General features: G+C 40.0%; 2 protein-coding genes across 4 annotated transcripts in view; both read left to right on the top strand.

The window, feature by feature from the left end:
- Positions 1 to 3,604, top strand: part of LOC142050515 (transcription factor TFIIIB component B'' homolog) — a 53,434-nt gene extending 49,830 nt beyond the window's left edge. For both annotated transcript variants that reach the window (XM_075079200.1, XM_075079199.1), the window contains exons 39-40: positions 707 to 947; positions 1,392 to 3,604. In XM_075079200.1, the coding sequence (XP_074935301.1) occupies positions 707 to 947; positions 1,392 to 1,520 (370 nt within the window). In that variant the 3' untranslated portion in view covers positions 1,521 to 3,604. The remainder of the gene's footprint in view (positions 1 to 706; positions 948 to 1,391) is intronic.
- Positions 3,605 to 4,046: 442 nt separating this feature from the next.
- Positions 4,047 to 20,794, top strand: part of MCCC2 (methylcrotonyl-CoA carboxylase subunit 2) — a 35,422-nt gene continuing 18,674 nt past the window's right edge. The window contains exons 1-7 of one of the 2 annotated variants that reach the window (XM_075079202.1): positions 4,047 to 4,357; positions 9,667 to 9,733; positions 12,766 to 12,850; positions 13,103 to 13,204; positions 13,765 to 13,892; positions 16,441 to 16,553; positions 19,937 to 20,050. In XM_075079202.1, coding sequence (XP_074935303.1) covers positions 4,217 to 4,357; positions 9,667 to 9,733; positions 12,766 to 12,850; positions 13,103 to 13,204; positions 13,765 to 13,892; positions 16,441 to 16,553; positions 19,937 to 20,050 — 750 coding nt within the window. In that variant the 5' untranslated portion in view covers positions 4,047 to 4,216. The remainder of the gene's footprint in view (positions 4,358 to 9,666; positions 9,734 to 12,765; positions 12,851 to 13,102; positions 13,205 to 13,764; positions 13,893 to 16,440; positions 16,554 to 19,936; positions 20,051 to 20,794) is intronic. The other variant, XM_075079201.1, reaches the window with a different exon arrangement.

Here is a 20,794-nt window from a genome sequence, read left to right as displayed (position 1 = left end):
TGATAGTGGTGCTCCACTGGTCTCTTCTGATCCCATCATTTGTTCTTTCATTGTGCTTTTGTGAGTATCAGAACTGGTTATTTGTACATGGGACATCCACATCAATTGGGTAATGACGCATTAACATCAGACTCCTTGCCTTAAAGTTTCCTAAGTTGTGAACTCTTAACAAGATGAAAAGTTGATACCCTCTGTACCTCCCTCATCACTGTGACTTCCGTAAGTTCACTGGTACTAGGTTTGATGCTGTTAATCGGCTGAAACCCTGCACCAGGGTTTCTGCTGTTTAAGACAGTTTGCTGTGGCCCCGTCCTTGGGAAACAGGTTTCTTTTTCCACTGATTACAGGAAGAATGCTCTTTTCAGTTTGTTCTTTAGGACTATGTTTCCATTCCTCTTGGAATCTATTTCTGTAGATCTAGTAGCTTGTTACAGGCTCTGGTTTAGCAGCAAGAACTAGATTCCTGTTCTCAGGGTTGAAGATTGACAAGAGTCTCTGCAACTCTTTGAAAAACTCTTCTGCCAGAATATTCAGTAATGCAAAAGCCTTTCTCAGAATGACTTTTGGTTTTTTTCTTGGAATTTTCGTGTATCTTGGAAGGTGTGTGTTTGTTTCTTGTGCAATGAATTGGACTCCTGTAATACAATTTGTATCTTCCTTTTATGGATCAATCCTATGACATCCTGACTGTATCTGTTTTGAACAGGGGTGGACGAAAACCATTGGGATTTTTATCTTTAATTTGCAAAAAAAGTAGTTCTGAATCTGCAGAAGATACCAAAAAGAATAGAGGGAAGATCCAAAAACCTCGGATTGTGACTCCAATGCGAAGTCTAAAAAACCCCACTCCATCCACTAAGGATGATAGGGAATCGTGTTCTCTTCCCTCTACAAGCATGTCATCAGCTGTGGAGTATGAGAATGTAGCTGCTGATGCAGCAGTGACGGTATGTGTTTACTTTTGAATGGCCTTGCATTTTTGAGATGTGAAGAACAGTGAATTAGTTGTTTGAGGAATGGGTGGGTGGGTACGGAGTGTTCATTTTTTGAGAAAGATAACTGCTCCAGTGAATAAATCCTGACTTGTGCATGTCTAAGAAATGTATAAGGGTACTAAGTTGTTTTTTCCTCTGCACATATATCTAGTTTCCCATTTTCAGTAGGGAAAAAAATATTTCCATTTCAGTTTTTTCAGTTCATCTTTTCATTAATTTTTTCAGTTTTTCTACAGAAAATGTAATTTTCAGTAGAAAAAAATTTCAAGACTTCTTATCTAAATGGGAGGCTCAGGTGCACATATTTATACACACACATATATATACATATACAGCCACACTGGCACATACAAACAGATTAAGGCTGTTAAGAGTGCCTTTTTCTTTTTCTATTAGGTTCCAAGTAATGAGCCATCTGAGAAGGCACCCCTTTGTGCTAAAGATGAAGAGAAGGAAGAAGAGCCAACCAGAATCTCTGAGTATTTTTTCAGTGACATCTTTATGGAAGTGGATGATTCAGAATAGCAAATTTGCTTTATAAAAACCTGGGATCTGAGAGTATAATGCAACAAGAGCAGAGCCTTTTTAAAAAGTTCTGATCTGTTGTGATGTTCATTATACCACACTCTTACTGTCAGTCAAGATGTTGTTGTTAAATTCCATAAAGATGAAACTAATTCCTTCTGAAGCAACCTGGATACTCTTAAAATTTGACATCTAAACCACTACATTGATGTCATTGGACCAGACCAGTGGCTGCTGGCTTCTAGTTTCACTTATTTAGGTGCTGTTAATGGGTGCCTGACTATCTTCCAGAAAAGTGCAATGAAAAAAATGCTTAATCTTGTGACAAGCATCCCTTTAAATTTTAATGCTAAAGCTTGAGGTTCTGGTTATACAAGTTCTTTACTACTTTTTGTGAAGTACGTTATGTTAGTGTGTTAGAAGGAGGAATTAACCTTTCATGTGTAGTGTCATCTCTGAAGATCAGGATGCAAATACTGGAAGTAGTATAGTAAATACATGGGTATGTTCAGCACTGCAGATATTTTTATTAGCATCTCCAAATGATGTATTTTTGTAAGAGCTTTTAATTACATAAAAGGTCCTAACCTGAAAAGCTAAATGGGTTTAGTTCCTCCAAAATGTATTGAGAACAAATGGAAAAACATAATTTACTAAAAGATGCTACACAATGTTAATCTTTGCAACTGTCCTATTGGAGTGGGAGGAAGAGGTTACTGTTTACTAGTATAAATGCTAATTTCCTTCTAAATTTGAAAACAAGGGGATACATACTGTTTCTTTTCTGTGCTTTATATGTAGGTATTTGTGTATCTGCTGACTTCTTTGGTTTCCCTAGTGCAAAGTTGCACAGAGATTGAATTTCAACTATGACTGTAAAATGTGGTTGTTCTGAGGATTCGCTACTTTGAAGCAGTTGAATTTGAATGGTTTTCCTTATGTTGCATGTCTACTTATACCGTAGCTCGCTATAAAATGCTGGTGTAGCTTTAGATTTTTAGTTTAATTTTTCACTTACCTCGTCAAGAAGATTGTCGTGATGAGGCAAAAAAGTTCATGCAGTCTTAAAGTCAGGTGGTCACTGAAAGATTCAGTATTTATTTTGAAACTCCTTATTTTACAGAAGTGAGTGTGTAGACTTAAGTAGCCTAAATTTTTCTCCTGTTACTTAATGCAAATTGCTACATTACCAGGCCTCTGACAATCAAATGTCACTAGCAGCGGTATCTTCTTGAGGTGTTGGAAAAGGGACTAACAGTCCCAGTGTAAAGTAACTTACTTGAAAGTGTACTGTCACCGCCTGCCCGGAAACATACCACAAAAAGAACACAAAACAAAACACAAAAAAACACACATACAAAAAACACATACCACCACCACTTTCTTTTCAGACAGTATCTTGTACTCTGCCTAATCCATTTAACTTGAAATGTTTATCTAAATATTGTCTTACTGTAAACATTATGAAATAGATTAATCTATACATAAAGCTCCATCTATTGTATATCCTGTAGATATTATTTTATGTATACAAGTGTTTAGTTCCTGATACATGAGGCATGTTTAAATCACTTGCACTGATAGAGCCTAAAAATAGATTTGTGGGGAGTGGCTATAAAATAATTGCCCTAAGTACTTTCCTGAGGTTATAACCATTCTACATTTAGTTGTGTATGTTTTAGTTTGCATTCATAAGACAAGAAAAAAACTCCACAATTCTTTCATTATTAAGATTTAAGGTGCCTTATCTACCTTGTTAATTGGGGCTACGCATTTTCTTTTCCCTTGCAGTAAATCATATGCACTTTGCTAGAGGATTATTTTTTTTAATAAATTCAATTTGAATAGAGATAAGACAGCTTTGTGTTCTGTTTGTGTATGAAAGTTTTATAATGGTGAAGGAAGTAAGAAAAGATCAGTGAAATCTCAGTGCCTATTAGTTTAGCATTTTTACACAGATGTGGCATAACACTGCTTTGCTTTGAGTTGTGTGGCACCCTGCATCTTTGCATGTAAGTTTTCTATTTCAGAGAAAGTAGTAGTCATTCTGTATGTAAATTGTGTGAATAAATTATTTTATATTACGTGTGTTTCCATTTCTTAGAATATCAGTTGCAGTTTTTAAATGCTCATCGGTATAGTAAGTGAAGTGTGGCCTAAATGAATGGCTGAAATTCTGGCTGTAACACTGGGATGTGCGCAGGCCCGCTTGTCTGGTGCTAACAGCACGAGCAAAGATGTTAGGATTTTTTAAAAAATCTGCCACTGTTACTGTAGCGTCTCAGCAGTTCTGCAGTTAACGACACAAGCCCCGCATTTCTAGGAAGGGCAAGACCGTTTCTGGGTCGCACAGGAATGTCCCTGTCTCAAACGTGAGGTGCACAATTCTCTCACCATTACCGTGCGCCTCGGCCCAGGGCGGCGGAAGGGCGCGCGCCGACCCCGGCCCGTAAAGAGGAAGGCTTTCTACCTTTTATCGAGTGTAATTGTCCAAGTAACAGCCACCGCGCGGGCGGGGTCCAGGGCCCGGCCGGTCACGGGCGAGGACACAGCGGCCCTGCTCCGCCGCTCGCTGCCGCCTCAGGGCCCCGCTCTGCCCATTGGCTGCGGCGGGGGGAGTGGCGGCGGCGGGCCGGGGACGGCCGCCTGGGCTCGGCGCGGCTAGGCTCGGCTCAGCTGGGCTTGGCTCGGCCGCCATGCTGTTGGGCCTGCTGCGGCTGCTGAGCCCTTGGCGGCTGCTGCGCCGCGCCGCCGCCGCCCCGCCCGTCCGCGCCTACCGCGGCGAGGCGGTGGCGGCGGTGGGTTCGCCCCCCGACGCGGGCTCCGCGCTCTACCAGGTACGGCCGGCCCGGGCGGGCCTGGCTCCCTCCACCCCGAGGGGCCGCGGAGGGGAGGCTCCGGCGGGGCCGCCTCCCCCTGCGGCGGGGTCTAGGGGCGGGCAGCGGTGCTGAGTCCCGGGGAGCGGCGGGAGCACAGGTCTCGCCCACCACTGCCCGCCCGTGGCGGGCCCGGGCGCGGCATGGTGCCGGCCCTCCCGGCCCGCGGCTCGGCCGCACACCGCTGCCGCGCCTTAGTCGTGACTCGTTTGGCGGTTCGCTGAGGGAAGCTCCCACCCGCGAAGCGCGGCCTGCGAGCGGCGCCCCGAGGCTGCGGCAGCTCGCGCTGTGTGTGCGGCGTGGGCCGGGCGGCCTCTGCCCGGGAGCCCCCGCGGCGGAGCAGAAACGCCGGGTACGTGGGCTCCGAGTGACACAAGCAGCGGCCGCTGAGCGTACTGCAGCGGCGCCGAATGCACCAGCAGGTGCTAAACCTGGAGTTCGGCGGCCTGCCCCGAGGTCGCCCTGCAGGCAGGGAGAGTTTGGTGGTGCTGCTCCCCCTTCCCTGACCCCTCAGTGCCAAGTTCTGTGTGTTCCGTTCAAGCTGTGCGTAAAGGTACTGTCACCGAAATCGGGAATAAACCTCGTAACACCAATGTACTGTTAGAAGGCAGGCATTCTTTATGCACTTTATCACTCCTCCTAACGTGCATACCGTCAGAGCTAATTGGGCCGGTTAAGTACGCGCGCTACATACATATTCATTAGTTTTCCTGATAAAAGATATACATATTCATCATACGCAAATGTCATTTGCGCATGCCTGTTGGGTGTCTCCAGGTGGTCGTCAGGGGTCTCTGGATGAAGGATATACTCCTCCTCACTGTGTCCACTAGTTAACCCTTGCTTTCCCGCAGACTCAGTTCTGAGATTACGTAGGTACTGTCCTTGAGGGATGGTCTGTTCTGGTTTAGTGTTTGCTCTGCAGTTCCTTATCGTTATGGTTCTGTACGTCTGCTTTTCTTAAGGCCAAATGTCATTGTGACTTTGTTCAGGCACTTCTAATCTCGAAGCCTTTCTGACTCCCCTAAAGCAACACGGTTTAGTCATCGTGCAGGCTGTCCCTGTTTCGGCTACCTCATTATCTTGCTAAGTTTTGGCTCCGGGTCCCAGCATTTGTTGAGCTACACTAGGTTGCATTAGTGACACCCAACCACTAGTTCCCTGAATCATTGCTACCTAAAAGTGAGGCTTTAATCCTTAAAGCAGAGGTTTGGACCCGAAGCACTAAGAGTGAGGGTTTGGGACCTAAAAATTAGGCTTTGAACCTTAAAAAAGGGGTTCTGACCGAAACACATTGTCTATTGTTTCATTCACATTAATGAGTAACTAATGACTAAAATACAGATCAAAGAATCCATTGATTGTCCCCAGACTTATTGCTCAGTTGGATGGTATAGCGGCGTCCATGGTTGGTTAACTTCATCACCCCGGTTACAGTACCGCCTAAAAGTAACGTGGGTTTGTACCTCATTGTGGATTTTTTCACACCTTTTTTTTAATCAGAATGCCAGCTCTTGCTGCATTTTCGGTGTTGAAGGGCGGGACGATGCCAAACTGATGAGGTCGAGACGGGGAGTTTGTGGGTCATTGAAGGTGGTGTCTGATTATTTCAAAGTTGGGAATTTTCTTGTGTTTGCCAATTGATTCCTGAGTTGAAGGCAGGTGGAATGCTTTTACAAAGTCATGGGCATGCCTCCAGAAACACGATACCAGCAGAAACAATCGTTGTTACGGTTCGGCTGGGAAAAACGTGGTTTTGGCTGTGGATCAAAACTAGTAGGAGGGCATGCATTTGTTTTCTAATTTGTTCCGAGTAAAATATCAAACAGCAAGTGAAGCAACAACATGTATTCTTATTGAAATAGTTCCTTTGGTTCTGTGTTTGGCTTGGCAGAAACTGAAGTTTGGGACAGAAGTTAGGTGACTGAAACTTCTGTGAAATTTCAGTATGTTGTATATATATACAGAGATACAAAGGATGTGTATATGAAGTGTGTATACATATGTGTGTATATTTGTATTTTGCATACCATAAAAAGGGTAATATTTTAATAAATGTGTTTACTCAGCCAAGCTGTGGCTGGATTTGCATTTGTGTGTGTGTACCTTTTGATCTCAAAAGCAAAGCAAGGCTTGGTAACTTTTGAGAACACATTTTTTCACTTTTTTTTTTTTTAATGTTCACGTTTTGGGAGCAGTTTTAAATTGGATGTCAAGACAGGAAAAGTTTGCCTAGCTGTGCTAGACAAGCCTGCTTACTTGGATGCATCTGGTATGTTATTCAAGCGGTAAAATAGCTAATAGTGTTAGTATTTGGTAGAAGTAACTTACAGAGCACTATAAATGCATGTAGTGCGTTACAGACACGAAGAGCTGAGATCCCTGCTGTGGGGCAGTTAACTATCTGGAATAAAAGCAATGCAGGGAGTAACAATGCAAACACAAGAAGGCCTAACTATACCTGATGAAGGTCTTGCCTTCCTTAGCTAATGTTTGCCTTTCTGGCTGTGAATTCAGCTAGACAGGCTGGCCTTCATAATGTAAACTGTCTTTCAAACCAGACAAGTAAAAATGTAATTTAAAAATGAGCAAGTGTAAATTCTGGAAAATAAAGGAAAGTCTGTGTAAAGAATCCAGGTATTAGCTCCTGCAGCTGCTTTGCTTGTGTAGCAGTAATTCAGTTAGCTCATGCAATAACTGTAGGATGAGTCTTCGGGCTTTGCCTCTTGATTTTGCTTTAAAGTCTGTAGAAACAGACATACTGACAGCAGAATTCTACAGAACTTGTTGGTGCAAGGGCCAATTTCCAGAAAGAACTCTTGTCAATTCACTGGCCTTTTTGTCATTAATTAATGAAGAGCCCGCAAATATATGGTAGAACTAGCACATTTGGTGCTGAGAGGAGCCTTTTCTGTGTGTATTCAAAACTTACAGTAAGATTTCAAGGCATCTTTACTTTTGTAAAGTATAATTGTGTTCTGGTTAAAGGCATGAACGATAAGGATAGAAATCAAGTGAATTTAAGCAACTCACATATTTGAGTACAATATTGTTTTATAGATGATCTAAGAAGGCCTTCCACAATTTTTCATGTAGAGTAGCTAAAGTAGCTACAGTGAGTTGTTAATTCAGAATCTAATAAACAAGCCTATGATTGTGATTGCTGTGCCTCTTTTAATTTCCTGTGCCATTTTTAGCTGCGTTTTTTTGCCCTGGGTTAAAGGTGAGGTTTTATGCTTGCTACTGTGTGCAGAAGATGAGTGTATTTAGAGAAAACAGGCTGACTGAACAAGGAGAAATTGGAAAAATGCTTATGTGTAATGCTGCAAAAAGAGTCAGCTGGTCAAGCTGAACACTCAACACATGCAATAAAATCAGGTGTTGTGACAACGGCAGATTTTTAGAAGCATGGAATTACAGTGGCTATTTTACAGATTTTTCACAGAGGAAAAACTTTTGGAAAGGATTAAAAGCAGGTTTTTGTTTTTTCAGTGCTGCATGTGGTTGTGTGGCTGCAGTTACTGTCCATAGTCTCTCCTAGGAGCAGCGGAGTCAAATTAACATGACGTGGCTTGTTTTGTTCTTGGTTTTTGGGGTGTTGTGACAGTGGTAAGACTGCCACATTGCAGTGTGGCTGTCACTGACTGTCGTTGCAATGTGAGTTCACGTTACGAGGAAGAAAAGCAGTAGAGGTTGGTGTTGGATCTGTGCTATGGGCAGGGTAGGGTGAAGGAGAATTGAAGTATCAAAAGAAAAAGGGGAGTACTGTGGTGGACATACTGATATAGCCTTACAAGGGACAGAGGAGATGCAGAAGTCTGGTGACCTCCTGAGTCTTCACTAGTCAGGGGGCTGCAGGGTGGCACCACACATCAGAGAGATTTCGTTAACTGAGGTTGGTATCTTGAGGCGCGTTAGGTGTGGGCTAGCAATTGGGTGGTACAAAACTCGTACAAGTGCAGGCTGTGAGCTGTGGATGGCTCTTCGTTAGGACATGGGGAATCCTTCCCAAGAGTCGAAAAAGGCACAGGAGTTAGACTTAGTGTTTCAGTATGTCGCCTTGATCTTGCTGGATGACCTGTAAATGCTGACCTTATGTATTAACTGTGTATATGAGTTGATGAAGTTGCTAAGACATGTTTTTGCCTGATAGTTTTTTTTTCCTTTCAATAGAGTTTTTAGTCTATTTGTAGGAATTACAAAAGGGGAGAAACGTGTTCTTTTGAAAATCTTACTATGCAACTAAAACAGTTTGAGTGCAAGGTGCCTGTGTATGTATTTTTATTTTCTTCCTATTTTGGATCTTGGTGCCTTTCAGTGTCTGAGACAGAGCTGAACAAACTTAACTGCAACGCTTGTTGCTTCTCAGGGAAACCTTAATTCTGAGTGTTCAAGTCTGAGAATAGAGTCACCAAGTTGTTTTTTGTCAAAGTAGATGCTAGTATCTTCTAAATGAGAATTAGATGAGAAGGTATGATGATTTTTATACAGCAGTTATTATGTTCCTTTATTGCAGTTAAAATTTTCAGAGACATAACATAGCTCTTGATATATCTGGGGAAAAAAAACCCAAATCAGGCTTGACTAATACCTTTTAATTCCTAAGAAATGGTAAAAAACTGCTGTAATGAGCAAACAGTTTTGGATAATTCTGATAGAAATGGTGAGCTCAGTACTGAATCACTCATATTCAAAACTAAGAGTCTTTGTTTTTCTAAGAGGGATATTGATGAGAAGACCAGACTTCTTGTTTTTTTAAAAGCTTTATTTTATCTTTACATTCTACCTAAACAGCAGGAATGTAAAAAGTGTTTTCTAAATTGTGTTTGGTCTAGGTTATTCATCTTTTGGTACAAAAGACTTAATTTGAATTAAGCACTTAATTTGAATCCTTGTGATGATTTTTATAAAATTAGATTGAAAAAGCAAACAAACCTGGAACAAAAAATTAACAAAATGTGAAAAATAGCACTTCAATCCTTTAATGACTAATTGTGGTTTTGTTTATTACATTTGGAACTAGTCTTTTACAATCCTTATGCACTTGAGAGTTTTTGTGAAGCATGTTTCTTAAATGCTCTAGGATGCTTGAGGAAAGCCAATAAATAAGTAGAAAAGTTATTACTTTAAAGACAATACACAGCCAGTATTTAATAAGGTAAAATGAAATTTGGAGGATAAGTAAATCTTGTACATTCTGTGTTTGTTTATTAAAAAATAATACTGTCACCCTTAGTTATATTTAAAATGCTGGTTTGTTCCCCACTTAGGAAAACTATGAACGCATGAAAGCACTGGTAACTGACCTCCAAGAGCAAGCAGAAAAAATCAGATTAGGTAAGTATGATAGTCTGGATTTTAGGACACTTGTTTTATTTGGTCCAAACCCCAGTTTTGTTATTTGGATTTTTTTTCCCCTATGGCTGTACATTCATTAATCAGTTCATTCAGATACAACATACTTGCTGGATTATAGTAGTCATACTGAAATTTTAGCAGATCTGTTTAAATATAGATTTACCGTCTTCTGTCAGTTGAAAATCTTAAAAGGTTGATGTCCAAACTAATTTAGTTTGAAATTTAATTGTTTGGGGTTTTTTAAGTAACTCAGGCTAGCTAAGAAAAATGTCCATACCATTTGCACTTCTTTGTTTACCACAGTATCTAGTGTGTTAACAGACTTCTTTTGTTTGCCAGTTGAATATCAATATGCTAATACAGGCAAATCCATAAATTACTGGAAGCAGACATAAATGAAAGCAAGGCTGATACAGTCAAAGAGAAGATTAATTTCATTGCCAGAGAGGCAAAAAGAAAGCTAGTAGGTAGTGATTACTGGATATTTAGAGTCAGTTAATTTTTAATCAGTTAAGATCTTAGTAATCAATGGAATGTATGTTTCTGATGAGAATATTTTAAAATAGATAGTATTATAAATAAAAGGCTTTTACTGATACACTTTCCACTTCACCAGCTTCCTTGCTTCATCCACTGCTGCCTGCTTTTGTAATGAACTGGTTTGGCAAATGTGCTTCTGTCTGAGCTGCATGTTAGTCTCTTCGCGTGCAAAGACGATTTTCAAAGACCCTAGCTGTAGTTGTGCTGGCAAACAAAAGCAGGTCTGAAATAATTTAATATTAATAAATAATGTAATTATTTAAAAGATGGAAATCTTGTGTTTCATCATCTTGACTTACAGGACTACCTGAATTAATTACAGTTGACTATAATCAATGGGGACGATAAAATAAAAATGGTTTATAAATGCTTAACTGTGCTGCCAGAGGTTGAGCATGCAGTTTTTATTCTCCCCTTGTTGTGTCCATCATGATACTGTTTGTCTCTTCATATACTATTTCTTCTATAATGCAGTTTCTTTTACAGCTTTGAAATGGAGCACAGTTAAGATTTTTCTCTTAGTGTTTCTTGCTTGCTGTGAAACAGAGCTCCAGGGTTCCCTGAGGAAATGCTGAAACCCATGGACTACTTCTGACTTTTATGGGTGTAGAAACTGTCCAGCAATTCCCGGTGTGGCTCATGACTGATCACGGCCTTCTTCACTGCTGCACATTTTCCTGTTCTTGCCTGTTACATGATAACAGGACAAGAACATGGCCTTCATCTTTTCTCCATCTCAGGGAGCTCTGTCAGGATGTTAACGCACCACTTTGAGTGGCATCCATTGAGATTGCTTTGCCTGTCATTTAAGTATGTGAGAAGAATTAGGTACTTAAGTTGAATACTTTTGAAGGATAAATGCAACATCTTTTTCTTTGTAAGAGCTGTCTTTCAGAGGATGAGCTCTTGCTTGATGTCTTTGTAGTGAATGCTTCATTCTTTATCTGTTACTTCAGTGGGTAGGGCTTTTGTCAACCCATATGCCACTCTACTGAGTAATCCCCAGCTATGCAACAGGAAGGTGGTCCCTGCCACAAAGAATTTACATGAATGATAAGTTACAACAGATGGATTCTGATGACAAGCACAAGAAGCAACTAAGGTATTATTAGTCTCCATGACTGGCATCAGTCATAACACATCAGCAGTCACAGTGAAGTTTTTTTAGACATTATGGTAAAGGGAGAAATTAAAGAAGGGATTTCAAGTTTCTTTCATTGTCAGGGACAAAGCTTCTCACAGTATAAAGAATGGATACTAGCATAAGGGTAGAGCGAACATCTTGAGTATCAGAAAAGTTCAATAGAATGACTACAGGGCCTAGAGGGCAAGCATTTACAATTAGTGTGTGAAGAGAGGGAGTGCACGGAGATGACAGAAATCACAGGATGGAAAATTATTTTTGCAGCATAAAAATGGCTGATGAGAAAGGCAAGGTGGAGGTCATAGAAAATATAGTTATCATGACGTGGGATATTAAGAACTTGGATGAGAGTGTTAGCTCTATGGGTGGATATGAGAGGTTGTATCTTAAGAAATTTATACAGAAAAAATGTACAAGATTTAGACTTAGCCTGGATACACAGACCTAAATTAACAGGCTGACTTAGAAATAAATTGCGGGCTTTCTGGCATGTGTAACAGGTAGGAAATTATGTGCATAGTGATCAAAGAGGGAGGTAGGAGAAAGGGTTTGAAAGGTAGGCTTAAAAGCTCCGTTTCAGTGATGCTTAGCTGACAAAGATATCTTGACATCTCAGGAGAAATGTTAGCAAAATAGCACCTCCTTTATTTTGGACGGCGGAGACAATTTTAGAGTGATGAGGTGGATCAGTGATCTGTCTACATAGACAATGTTTGTATAAGCTGGTGTTACAAAGAGGCTGAGGTGTGTTGACAAATCTTAAGAATTGAATGACATAAAGCTCTAGAGAGCAAAAGATATGATTTAGGATGGCCTTGAGTAAAGGGTTGAAATTAAGCAAAGATAAACTTGATATTAAATGCTCTGTGTCTGAACTCTGCTTACAGTTTTGAAGTGATCTAAGGAAATGAATCCAGGTTGTGTTGAGTCTTTCAAGATTGGATTCAGCATAGCTATTTTGAACGAATTTGGGGGAATAGTATTTTTTGTAGTTCTTACTGCTGTGTATTTGTCTGTGCGTTTGTGTTTTCAAGCCTTCTGTTCATTGCCAAGCAGTGGGGGAAAGTTTCAGACAACTGTGTTTATTAAAATCCTTACCTGAAGACTAACTATGAAAAACGAGGAGGAAAAGAGTAGATCCTGAACAGCAAGCAGTTTTATCAATACCTTAATCTGTTTGAAGGGAAAATCATTATTTATTAAATTCATTGTTAAGGTACATACTTCCAAAACTGGGAACTCATCAGTGCTTCCATTCTAGGTTTTAATATAAGTGGTGATTTATCTGTGTCTATAGTAAATCTAACAATCTACTATTGTATCACAGGAGGTGGGGAAAAGGCTCGTAAGCTTCACTCTTCAAGAGGAAAGCTGTTGCCCAGAGAAAGAATTGACAGGCTTATTGATCCCGGGTAGGTACTTCCATGTTTTAAAAAACACTTCAGGTTCTCTTTTGCAGGTAAGTACTGCAACGGCCTTGTTTTCTCTTTAGTTTCCAGAAACACTGGCAAATAACACAGTTGCAATTTTATGGATGTGTTCTTTGAAATACTTATCCCTTTTAAAACAAAATAATCTCTACTTTAAAAATTTAACCTTTTAAGTGAGATTCAATGGCAAATAATGGCCTTTTTAAAAATTGTGTTCTATTTGTCATTATTCAGGTCTCCGTTCTTGGAGTTCTCCCAGTTCGCAGGTTACCAGTTGTATGGCAATGAAGAGGTACCAGCAGGAGGCATTATCACAGGCATTGGACGAGTATCTGGGTGAGAAAAAACAGTGATCCACATGACTGATTATATGAAAAGGAAGAAGGTATAATTTTGTTTAGTTTCCAGTATTAAGCTATTTGTAGTGTTTATGACATCCAAAAATCAGCAAAGTTGGTGTCTTATTTTGTTCAGTCTTAGCTAAAAGGAAGTGATCTTTAATTTTATTTTTGGTTAGTGTATCCCATATTAAGGCAAAACACAGAATTTTTGGTGTCCAAGGAAGGATAGAGGTCCATCAGTAAGGCAATTTTTAAAAAAGAGGGTGGTATTCTAGGCTAAGAATTGGTTTTGCTCACTAAAAGTATGTCCAAGACTAGTGTTGAAATTAAATATGGTGCTATACAGCATTATTTTGGGGAGTTAAAGGACTGTGAAACAGGACATCATAGTGCTGGACTGCTGTTACAATGTGCATTTGGGAGAATGCAGGTGAGAAGGGCTCTTTTTGAGGATCAGTGCTTCAAGGGTCCTTGGCATGTTGCAGTTCTTAACCAACAAACATACTTATTCATTAGAAATATTCCTCTCTCTCACAAACTTGTTTTCTTTTCTAGGGTGGAATGCTTGATTGTTGCTAACGATGCAACTGTCAAAGGTGGTACCTATTACCCCATCACTGTTAAGAAACATTTACGTGCTCAAGAAATTGCAATGCAAAATCATCTCCCTTGCCTATATTTGGGTAAGCCCTATTGCAGAAATAGCAAACGTCCTTTTTTAAGGGCAGCTCAGAATCTCTACATAAGACAACTCCTTCTTTAAATAAATGTTGTGAGACTGATGTGTCCCCAGATTTGACTAACCAGGTGTGTATTTTAGATGCACATATTCAAATGCGTTTTCATCAGTACTGTTACTTCTACAGATTGGTAGTAAATCTTAACTGAAGGGTACCTGTAGCTTCTCAGCACCTTCTACACAGCAGTAGGGCTGGGTTCATAAGATGGAGATATAACTATGTCACTGTATCACTTCTTCCTTATTCCCTTCACTCCTGTCATGCTTGATCAATCCACCCTATAATCTCATCCAGTCTTAATTCAAATTACAGTTAAAAGAAAAAAAAGTTAGTTTGCCTTTTGGTTGAGCATGTAGCTGTGTGAGAGAACATGCCAAAGAAATAAAAAAAGCTCAGTGTCAAAAGTGTCAGTAATAGTTTGAATCGAGAGATTTTTACAATTTGGGATTAATTTTAAAGAAGCAGAAATTTCACTTTATATTATCTTGCATTTTGAGTGTAGTCTATTAAATCAGTATTTAGCTAAACTTTCAAGTACGTTTTACTTATGTGTGCTTGTATTAAAGATTAAGATCAGAGTGCCAGGTGTCTTTAGTATGTTACAGGTGGTGTTTTCTTAGCCTAGTTTTGTACAAACACAAGAGCTTTTTGTCAATGTCTGTCTTTCAGTCTCGATTCCCAAGCTAATAACTTTAGAACCTATTAGCCAATTTCAGCCAAATTTGACAGATATAAGAGAGTGTGTATTCCTGTGGTTTTTATGTAAGTCAGCATCAGAGGAGAAAGAACTTTCTACTGTCTCCATTTACAAAATAGGATGGGTTAGTCCTCCTCTACTCTGCTTCACTTAGCAGCTCACATAGCAGCTGAGAGATGTTAATTGGTTTGCCAGTCAGGATGCTTGTACTAGTTAAATAGTCAACATAAATGTAGGTCCTGGCCAACGTAAATGATTGTAATTTCTTGCCCTGCTGGTAGGTCAAATATGCAAAGAAGGATTAGGAGAAATGTGAACTGGAAAGTACTGGTGGAGTGGATGCAGCGACAGTGTGCGTGGGGACTTTGTGGGATTGTTTTACTGCAATGGAAAGAGTCCTGGAGGCAAGGGGAGCACTAAATTTTATCTTAGTCATAAAAAAAACAGAAGACATTTTGCTGCTTGCAAAACAACTCTATGATTTTTTAGTCTGAATTATCAGCAACTTCTGTCTGTTCAGGCAACTCTTATTTTTTGGTGAGTTATCAGTGAGCAAATATGTGTGATTCTACTGTTTTAAGATCTTAAGGAATGAGCAACTGTGGGACATAAATATGCCTTTGAAACAGAAGTTTAATTTTTTTATTCCATCTTTGAAATGGTTAGTCCCTGTCTTTATACTGTTCATCAGTCAAATCTGGTGAATTATTTTATATTTGCAATTTCTGTACCTGGGCTTGTTTCAGTTCATTTCAGTTGTGCCATCAAGAGGGAGTTCTTTGTAGTCAGTCAGCACTTTGCTGACCATTTAATTTTCATTTGAAGTGCCTTTTCCCTCAGTGGTAGCCACCTAGGTGTTAATTCTCTGATGAGACACCTGGTGCGATTTGTCACTGAATCAGACACAGGTGTGGGCATTTTCTTTTGTGTTACGGATGGCCCATTTCACAACACTGGTATGTTGACCAGGTTGGAGTTTGTCTAGCCGCTGGAGGTGATGCTGGTTTGGGAGAGCGGTTCTGCAAGGGAGGGGGAAAGAGTCAGAACCCTGCTTCGTGGTAAAGCTGAACATAGGGCATTACTGGCTGCAGTTATGCAGCATGAGAATGTGCATGTAGACTGTTGCTTGTAGGTAAAAATTAATGACCAGGGGCTAGAGTTCTCAGAGATGCTTGGCCTCCCTGTGCATTTCATTCTAGTCTTCTGTCCTTCTTTGGAGTCTTACGACATGAAGTTTTTTTCATTATTTTGGAGTGGAGAGGTAGCTGCAGTTGTAGACCTGTAAGCTGGAGGGCACATGAAGCAAGGACGTGTAATAAATGAAGGTTCAAAAGATAGTATAAGGTTTTCAGTGTGTCTATATAATCAGGGTATGAAAGTACACATGCTATACCTCTTCAACTCAGTGGTGGTTAGTCTTACCCTTTTCTGGAACTTGTGACAGAATTGAAGTAGAATAATTGAGTTAAAATTGTACGTTGAAAGCGTTCTTAGTTTAAATGTTTGCATTAAGATGAGTTTAGAAGTTTGTATAGGGAGGTGCAGTTGCATCTCTAAGCACATGTGAATTTATTTGCTATTAGAATGATTGGGAAGGATGTTATTTGGGCGAGGAGGGTGTTACTATTTTTTTTTTCCAAGAAGAATATCCTAATATACCTAGATTAATGGAAATACCTATAGTGTTAATGATAGTAATTTCTGTATATTTTAAGTAACACAAAGGTACTTTACCAAAGACGTAAGTGTATAACACTGTTCAAAGACATGCTAATAGATTTTCATTCACTCTAGTTGATTCAGGAGGAGCAAATTTACCTCGGCAAGCAGAAGTATTTCCTGATCGAGATCATTTTGGCCGTATTTTCTATAATCAAGCAGTCATGTCCTCACAGGGAATTCCACAGGTAATTTGCTTTTACTTAAGAATGAAACATACTAATTAGTTCTTATGCTTGCTGCCTTTATCTGGTTTCAAGGCATGTACCCATGCTTTGTTTTTGACAGCACTGTGTTGTGCTGACCTGATGGCCCAGTCTAGAAATTGGAGGCACTGTAAACACAGTAACTGCCCCAAAAAAGTCGCTATAGTTTTGAAGAAGCTGTCGTCTTTCTTGGCCTTAGTGTTAATGACATGACCTACCTGCTCTGATCTTGGAGTGGGAGAAAAAGGGACTTGACAGCATGGTATGTAGGGCCACGTGAGGAAGCACGAGGAAATCTCTTGGAACAGTTGATTATTCTGCATCAATACTGTGAGGGTGAGGACCCCTTTGATGATGGCTAGTAAATCTGACATACTTTCTACTAACAGGGCTATGCATATATTTATCCATTTTATACACTGATGAGCTGTATGATAAAACTGCCCTAACAGTGAGGTTATTTTCTAATGTATTAACGATGCATAGAATTACTGTTAGTCACTGCCCCTGGATTTAGCAGTGGGTTTGTGTCATGGATATTTCAGGAGTGCATTGGGGTCAGTTTTTTGACACAGATGGTGTGCTAGTGGCAGCCTTGGCTGCAGTGAAATTGGAGAGCAGAGTATAAGGTCCTGACAGAGGTAAGGAAGACAGGTAGCAGGATGAGGACCCTAGACTTCAGGAGAGTAATCTTGGGTTTAAGGGAATTGCCTGCAGGGATGTGCGAGGGGCTGCCAGGGAGGGTGGAGTCATCCGTGGTCTTTGAAGATAACCTCTAAGTAAAGGAACACGCTAGGAAAGCAGACGACCAGGTTGTTTCTACAGAGTTGCTATCTAGTCAGTCAACACCCAGCCTCTTCATATGGTTGTGTAGCCCTTGCATATACCTGCCTCTTACTCCCATTTGCAGGCCAAAGGATTCAAGCTTACTTAGCTGTTCTTCCTACAGGAAGTATTCCATACCTTTGACGATCCTAGTTTATCTTTCACCAGCAGAGATAAAGAAGTCATTATCCCACTCTACTCAGTGCTTGTCAGGCCACACCTGGAGTACTGTGTACAGTTCTGGTCCCCGCTATACAAAAAGGATGTGGACAGGCTGGAAGGGGTCCAGAGAAGGGCCACCAAGATGATCAGAGGACTGGGAAGGCTGCCATATGAGGATAGGCTGGGAGAGCTGGGTTTGTTCAGCCTTGAGAAAAGGAGGCTCAGAGGGGATCTCCTCACCATGTACCAGTACTTAAGGGGCAGCTACAAAGAAGATAGAGACTCCCTTTTTACATGGAGTCCCATGGAGAGGACAAGGGGGAATGGACACAAGTTGCTCTTGGGGAGATTCCGATTGGACACGAGAGGAAAACTTTTCACAGTGAGGACAGTCACCATTGGAATAATCTCTCCAGGGAAGTGGTTGACTCGGCCACTTCAAGAGTCGTCTGGACAGGGTGCTGGGCCCTCTTGTCTAGACTGTGCTCTTCCTAGAAAGGCTGGAGTAGATGATCCCTGAGGTCCCTTCCAACCTGGGATTCTGTGATCTTCTGAAAACATTTTCCCACGTCTTGTTATATCTTTTTTGAGGTGAAGGAGCCAGACTGCAGTACTCAATATGTCAACTAATGATGGATATCTCTCTCTACATGTATATATAGAGAGGTGTTTTATACCATAATGATATACACTATTATCTTTTCTATTTCCTTGCCAGTAGTTCCTAACATCTTTGGTTTTTTTGACTGCTGAGCAGTGAGCTGGTGTTTTCACTGAATTATGTTAATTTCAAGAGCCTGCCTGAAGGTCTGTTTCATCAGTTCATCATCCCTTCTCAATTTTGCCCTTAAAGTGCTTGCTTTTTTCTTTTTCTTTTTTTTCCAGTTGTCTATGGTGCTTTTAATTTCCCCCTCCACTTTTACCTGTGACTAATTTATTATACTCCTACTGCAGCTTTAAATTGGGTTGATGTCTGTATGGCTGTGAATCAGAAAGCTGTGATTTCTAAGCACTCTCACACTCATGTCTGCATGGGTACAAAGGGGAGCTGATCAGTGGGTATGAAATACTGTATGTGCATTCAGAACATTGTGCTAAGTAGTTTCCTATGCAGTAATTCAAAGAATGAAGTCAGGAAGTAGCATATTAGTTGGGAATTTGAGGTTGTGCTGTTTGACAAGTAGATTAACTTTTCCCCCGAGTTTCTCCCATTTCTAGAATCTTACGTGATCTTTACATTTACCTGGGGGTATTTATTAAATGCACAACAGAAATACTGCAGATTAATCATGTGACTCTGAACATAGTTTAAGATACTGAAAACTGCTGAAAAAGATGTTTGATTTGATGATAGCAGGTTGACACAGTTCATCTACTCTTGCTGTAGATACAGGTGGTGTGATTTGGAATTTTTATTTCTGAGTGCTGTTTTCTTCTAAGAGCAAATATTAAGTTATTTAACACAGAACACTATTTGATGTTGCTTTGGAAGTATTTCCAAAGTTAACACAAAATAACATTATTTTGCATTTTAATTTTTTTTGCGGTTGTGAAAGAAAGCATTAGATTAGACAACCACTTGCTTACTGTCTGCCTTTTCTGTTTGAGTATTCCATTTCTTCTGCTTACAAGCTGTTTCGAAAGAGTCTGTAGAGGACCTCCCCTGAAGGGGAAGTTAAGTGAGAAACTTCACTTTCATGATCATATGCTGCTACAGTATTCACGATGTCTGGGATCAAGTCAGTTTTGTAAAAGTGTCACCAAAGTATCACTGGTAGAAAATGTTCATTGGGTAGGTGTTAATCTCAAATTAGACATAGGGATGAAACAGAGTTTATTTGTGCTAAAGCCTATAATGAGATACTCGGCACCCCTAGAAGGGTCAGAGTTAATTAGCAGACCCATTGAGGAACTGAAGTTACATACTAGTAGATGTGAGGTATTTTCTTCAAAGGACATTAACATTGGTGAAATTATGCCAACAGGCAACAACTGACGCTCTGATTTAAGAGTAAATACCAGTAATAACCTCCAGGTTTCAACTTCTTACCATTCATTGGTGAAAACAAATTTCATGGTAGAACATGCGCCTCTGCAAATGTTTCACATGCATAGGTCATGGTACTTCATATAAGAATTTTCTTGCAGGGTGGACTGAAAGTCATATTTAAGAGACCTTTGAAAACTACAAAGATTCCCTATTTTTCTGAAGAAAAGCTGAAACATAAATAAAGGAGTTTGCTCTGTCAGGCAGGAATAATCTTCCAGTGCTGTGCCAGAACCTGTATTAAAATCAGTACAATGTATAGTAGTATGTGCATTTGCTATTTTTAAGGGTTGGACAATTCATTAACTTGTGTGTTTTGTTTTCCCAACAGATAGCAGTAGTAATGGGATCCTGTACAGCAGGAGGAGCATATGTACCTGCGATGGCTGATGAAAGTATTATTGTTGGCAAGCAGGGAACAATATTCTTGGGAGGGCCACCGCTGGTAAGGATACAGAAGTTTCTGGTAACATAGTCCCCTCAAAAATCGGTGAAATTTGTGCTGCTGACAGTTGTACAGCTTAAATTATTGAGATCTTCCTTGGTGAGATATTTCCAGGTATTCTGTAGATTAGTTTGCATTTTTTAAAGTATATCCAAATGTTTATATCCTAAATTAAATCTTCTCTGTCTGTTGGAGGTGTATGTATAAATCAGATTTTGTCATGGTGTTCTTAGAGTACTGCTTTGAGATTGCCATGCACATTTTTAATTATAAAAATGCTTTCTGTATTCAATTATGTAGTCTCTAGGTTTGACTTGAAATAAAAGAAAAATTACAAACATGTATATTATTTATCAGAGTCAAGATCAGAGAACTTCAGTAGCAGGACTGATCTGCTATATTTTATGTCAGTTTACAGACAGAGGAGATGCACTTATGAGGAAGTTTGTCATAATTTCCTTACTTTCTTAGTAAGGAAATTGTTCCTAAGGAAACTGACCTGAAGAATTCCTGTGAATTAAAACTTGCTTTATTGTGGAACTCAGCAGAATTTGTGACTGTGCAGAATCTTGCGTCATAAGACAGCTTTAAAATTGTAGTAGCTTGGCTCCAACAGGAAGGAGAGTACTCAGGTGGGGTTTACTTTTTCGAAAAAACAGCTGTACTAGTGTATACGCTAGTGTAGGCTTAGTTTTATACTGATACAAATAATAATCTTTGCCAACAAAGATTATTTTACTTAAT

Source organism: Phalacrocorax aristotelis, chromosome Z, assembly GCF_949628215.1.
Source record: "Phalacrocorax aristotelis chromosome Z, bGulAri2.1, whole genome shotgun sequence".
Lineage (NCBI taxonomy): Eukaryota > Metazoa > Chordata > Aves > Suliformes > Phalacrocoracidae > Phalacrocorax > Phalacrocorax aristotelis.
Note: the sequence above shows the minus strand (reverse complement) of the source record. Positions and strands in the feature narration are given on the sequence as shown.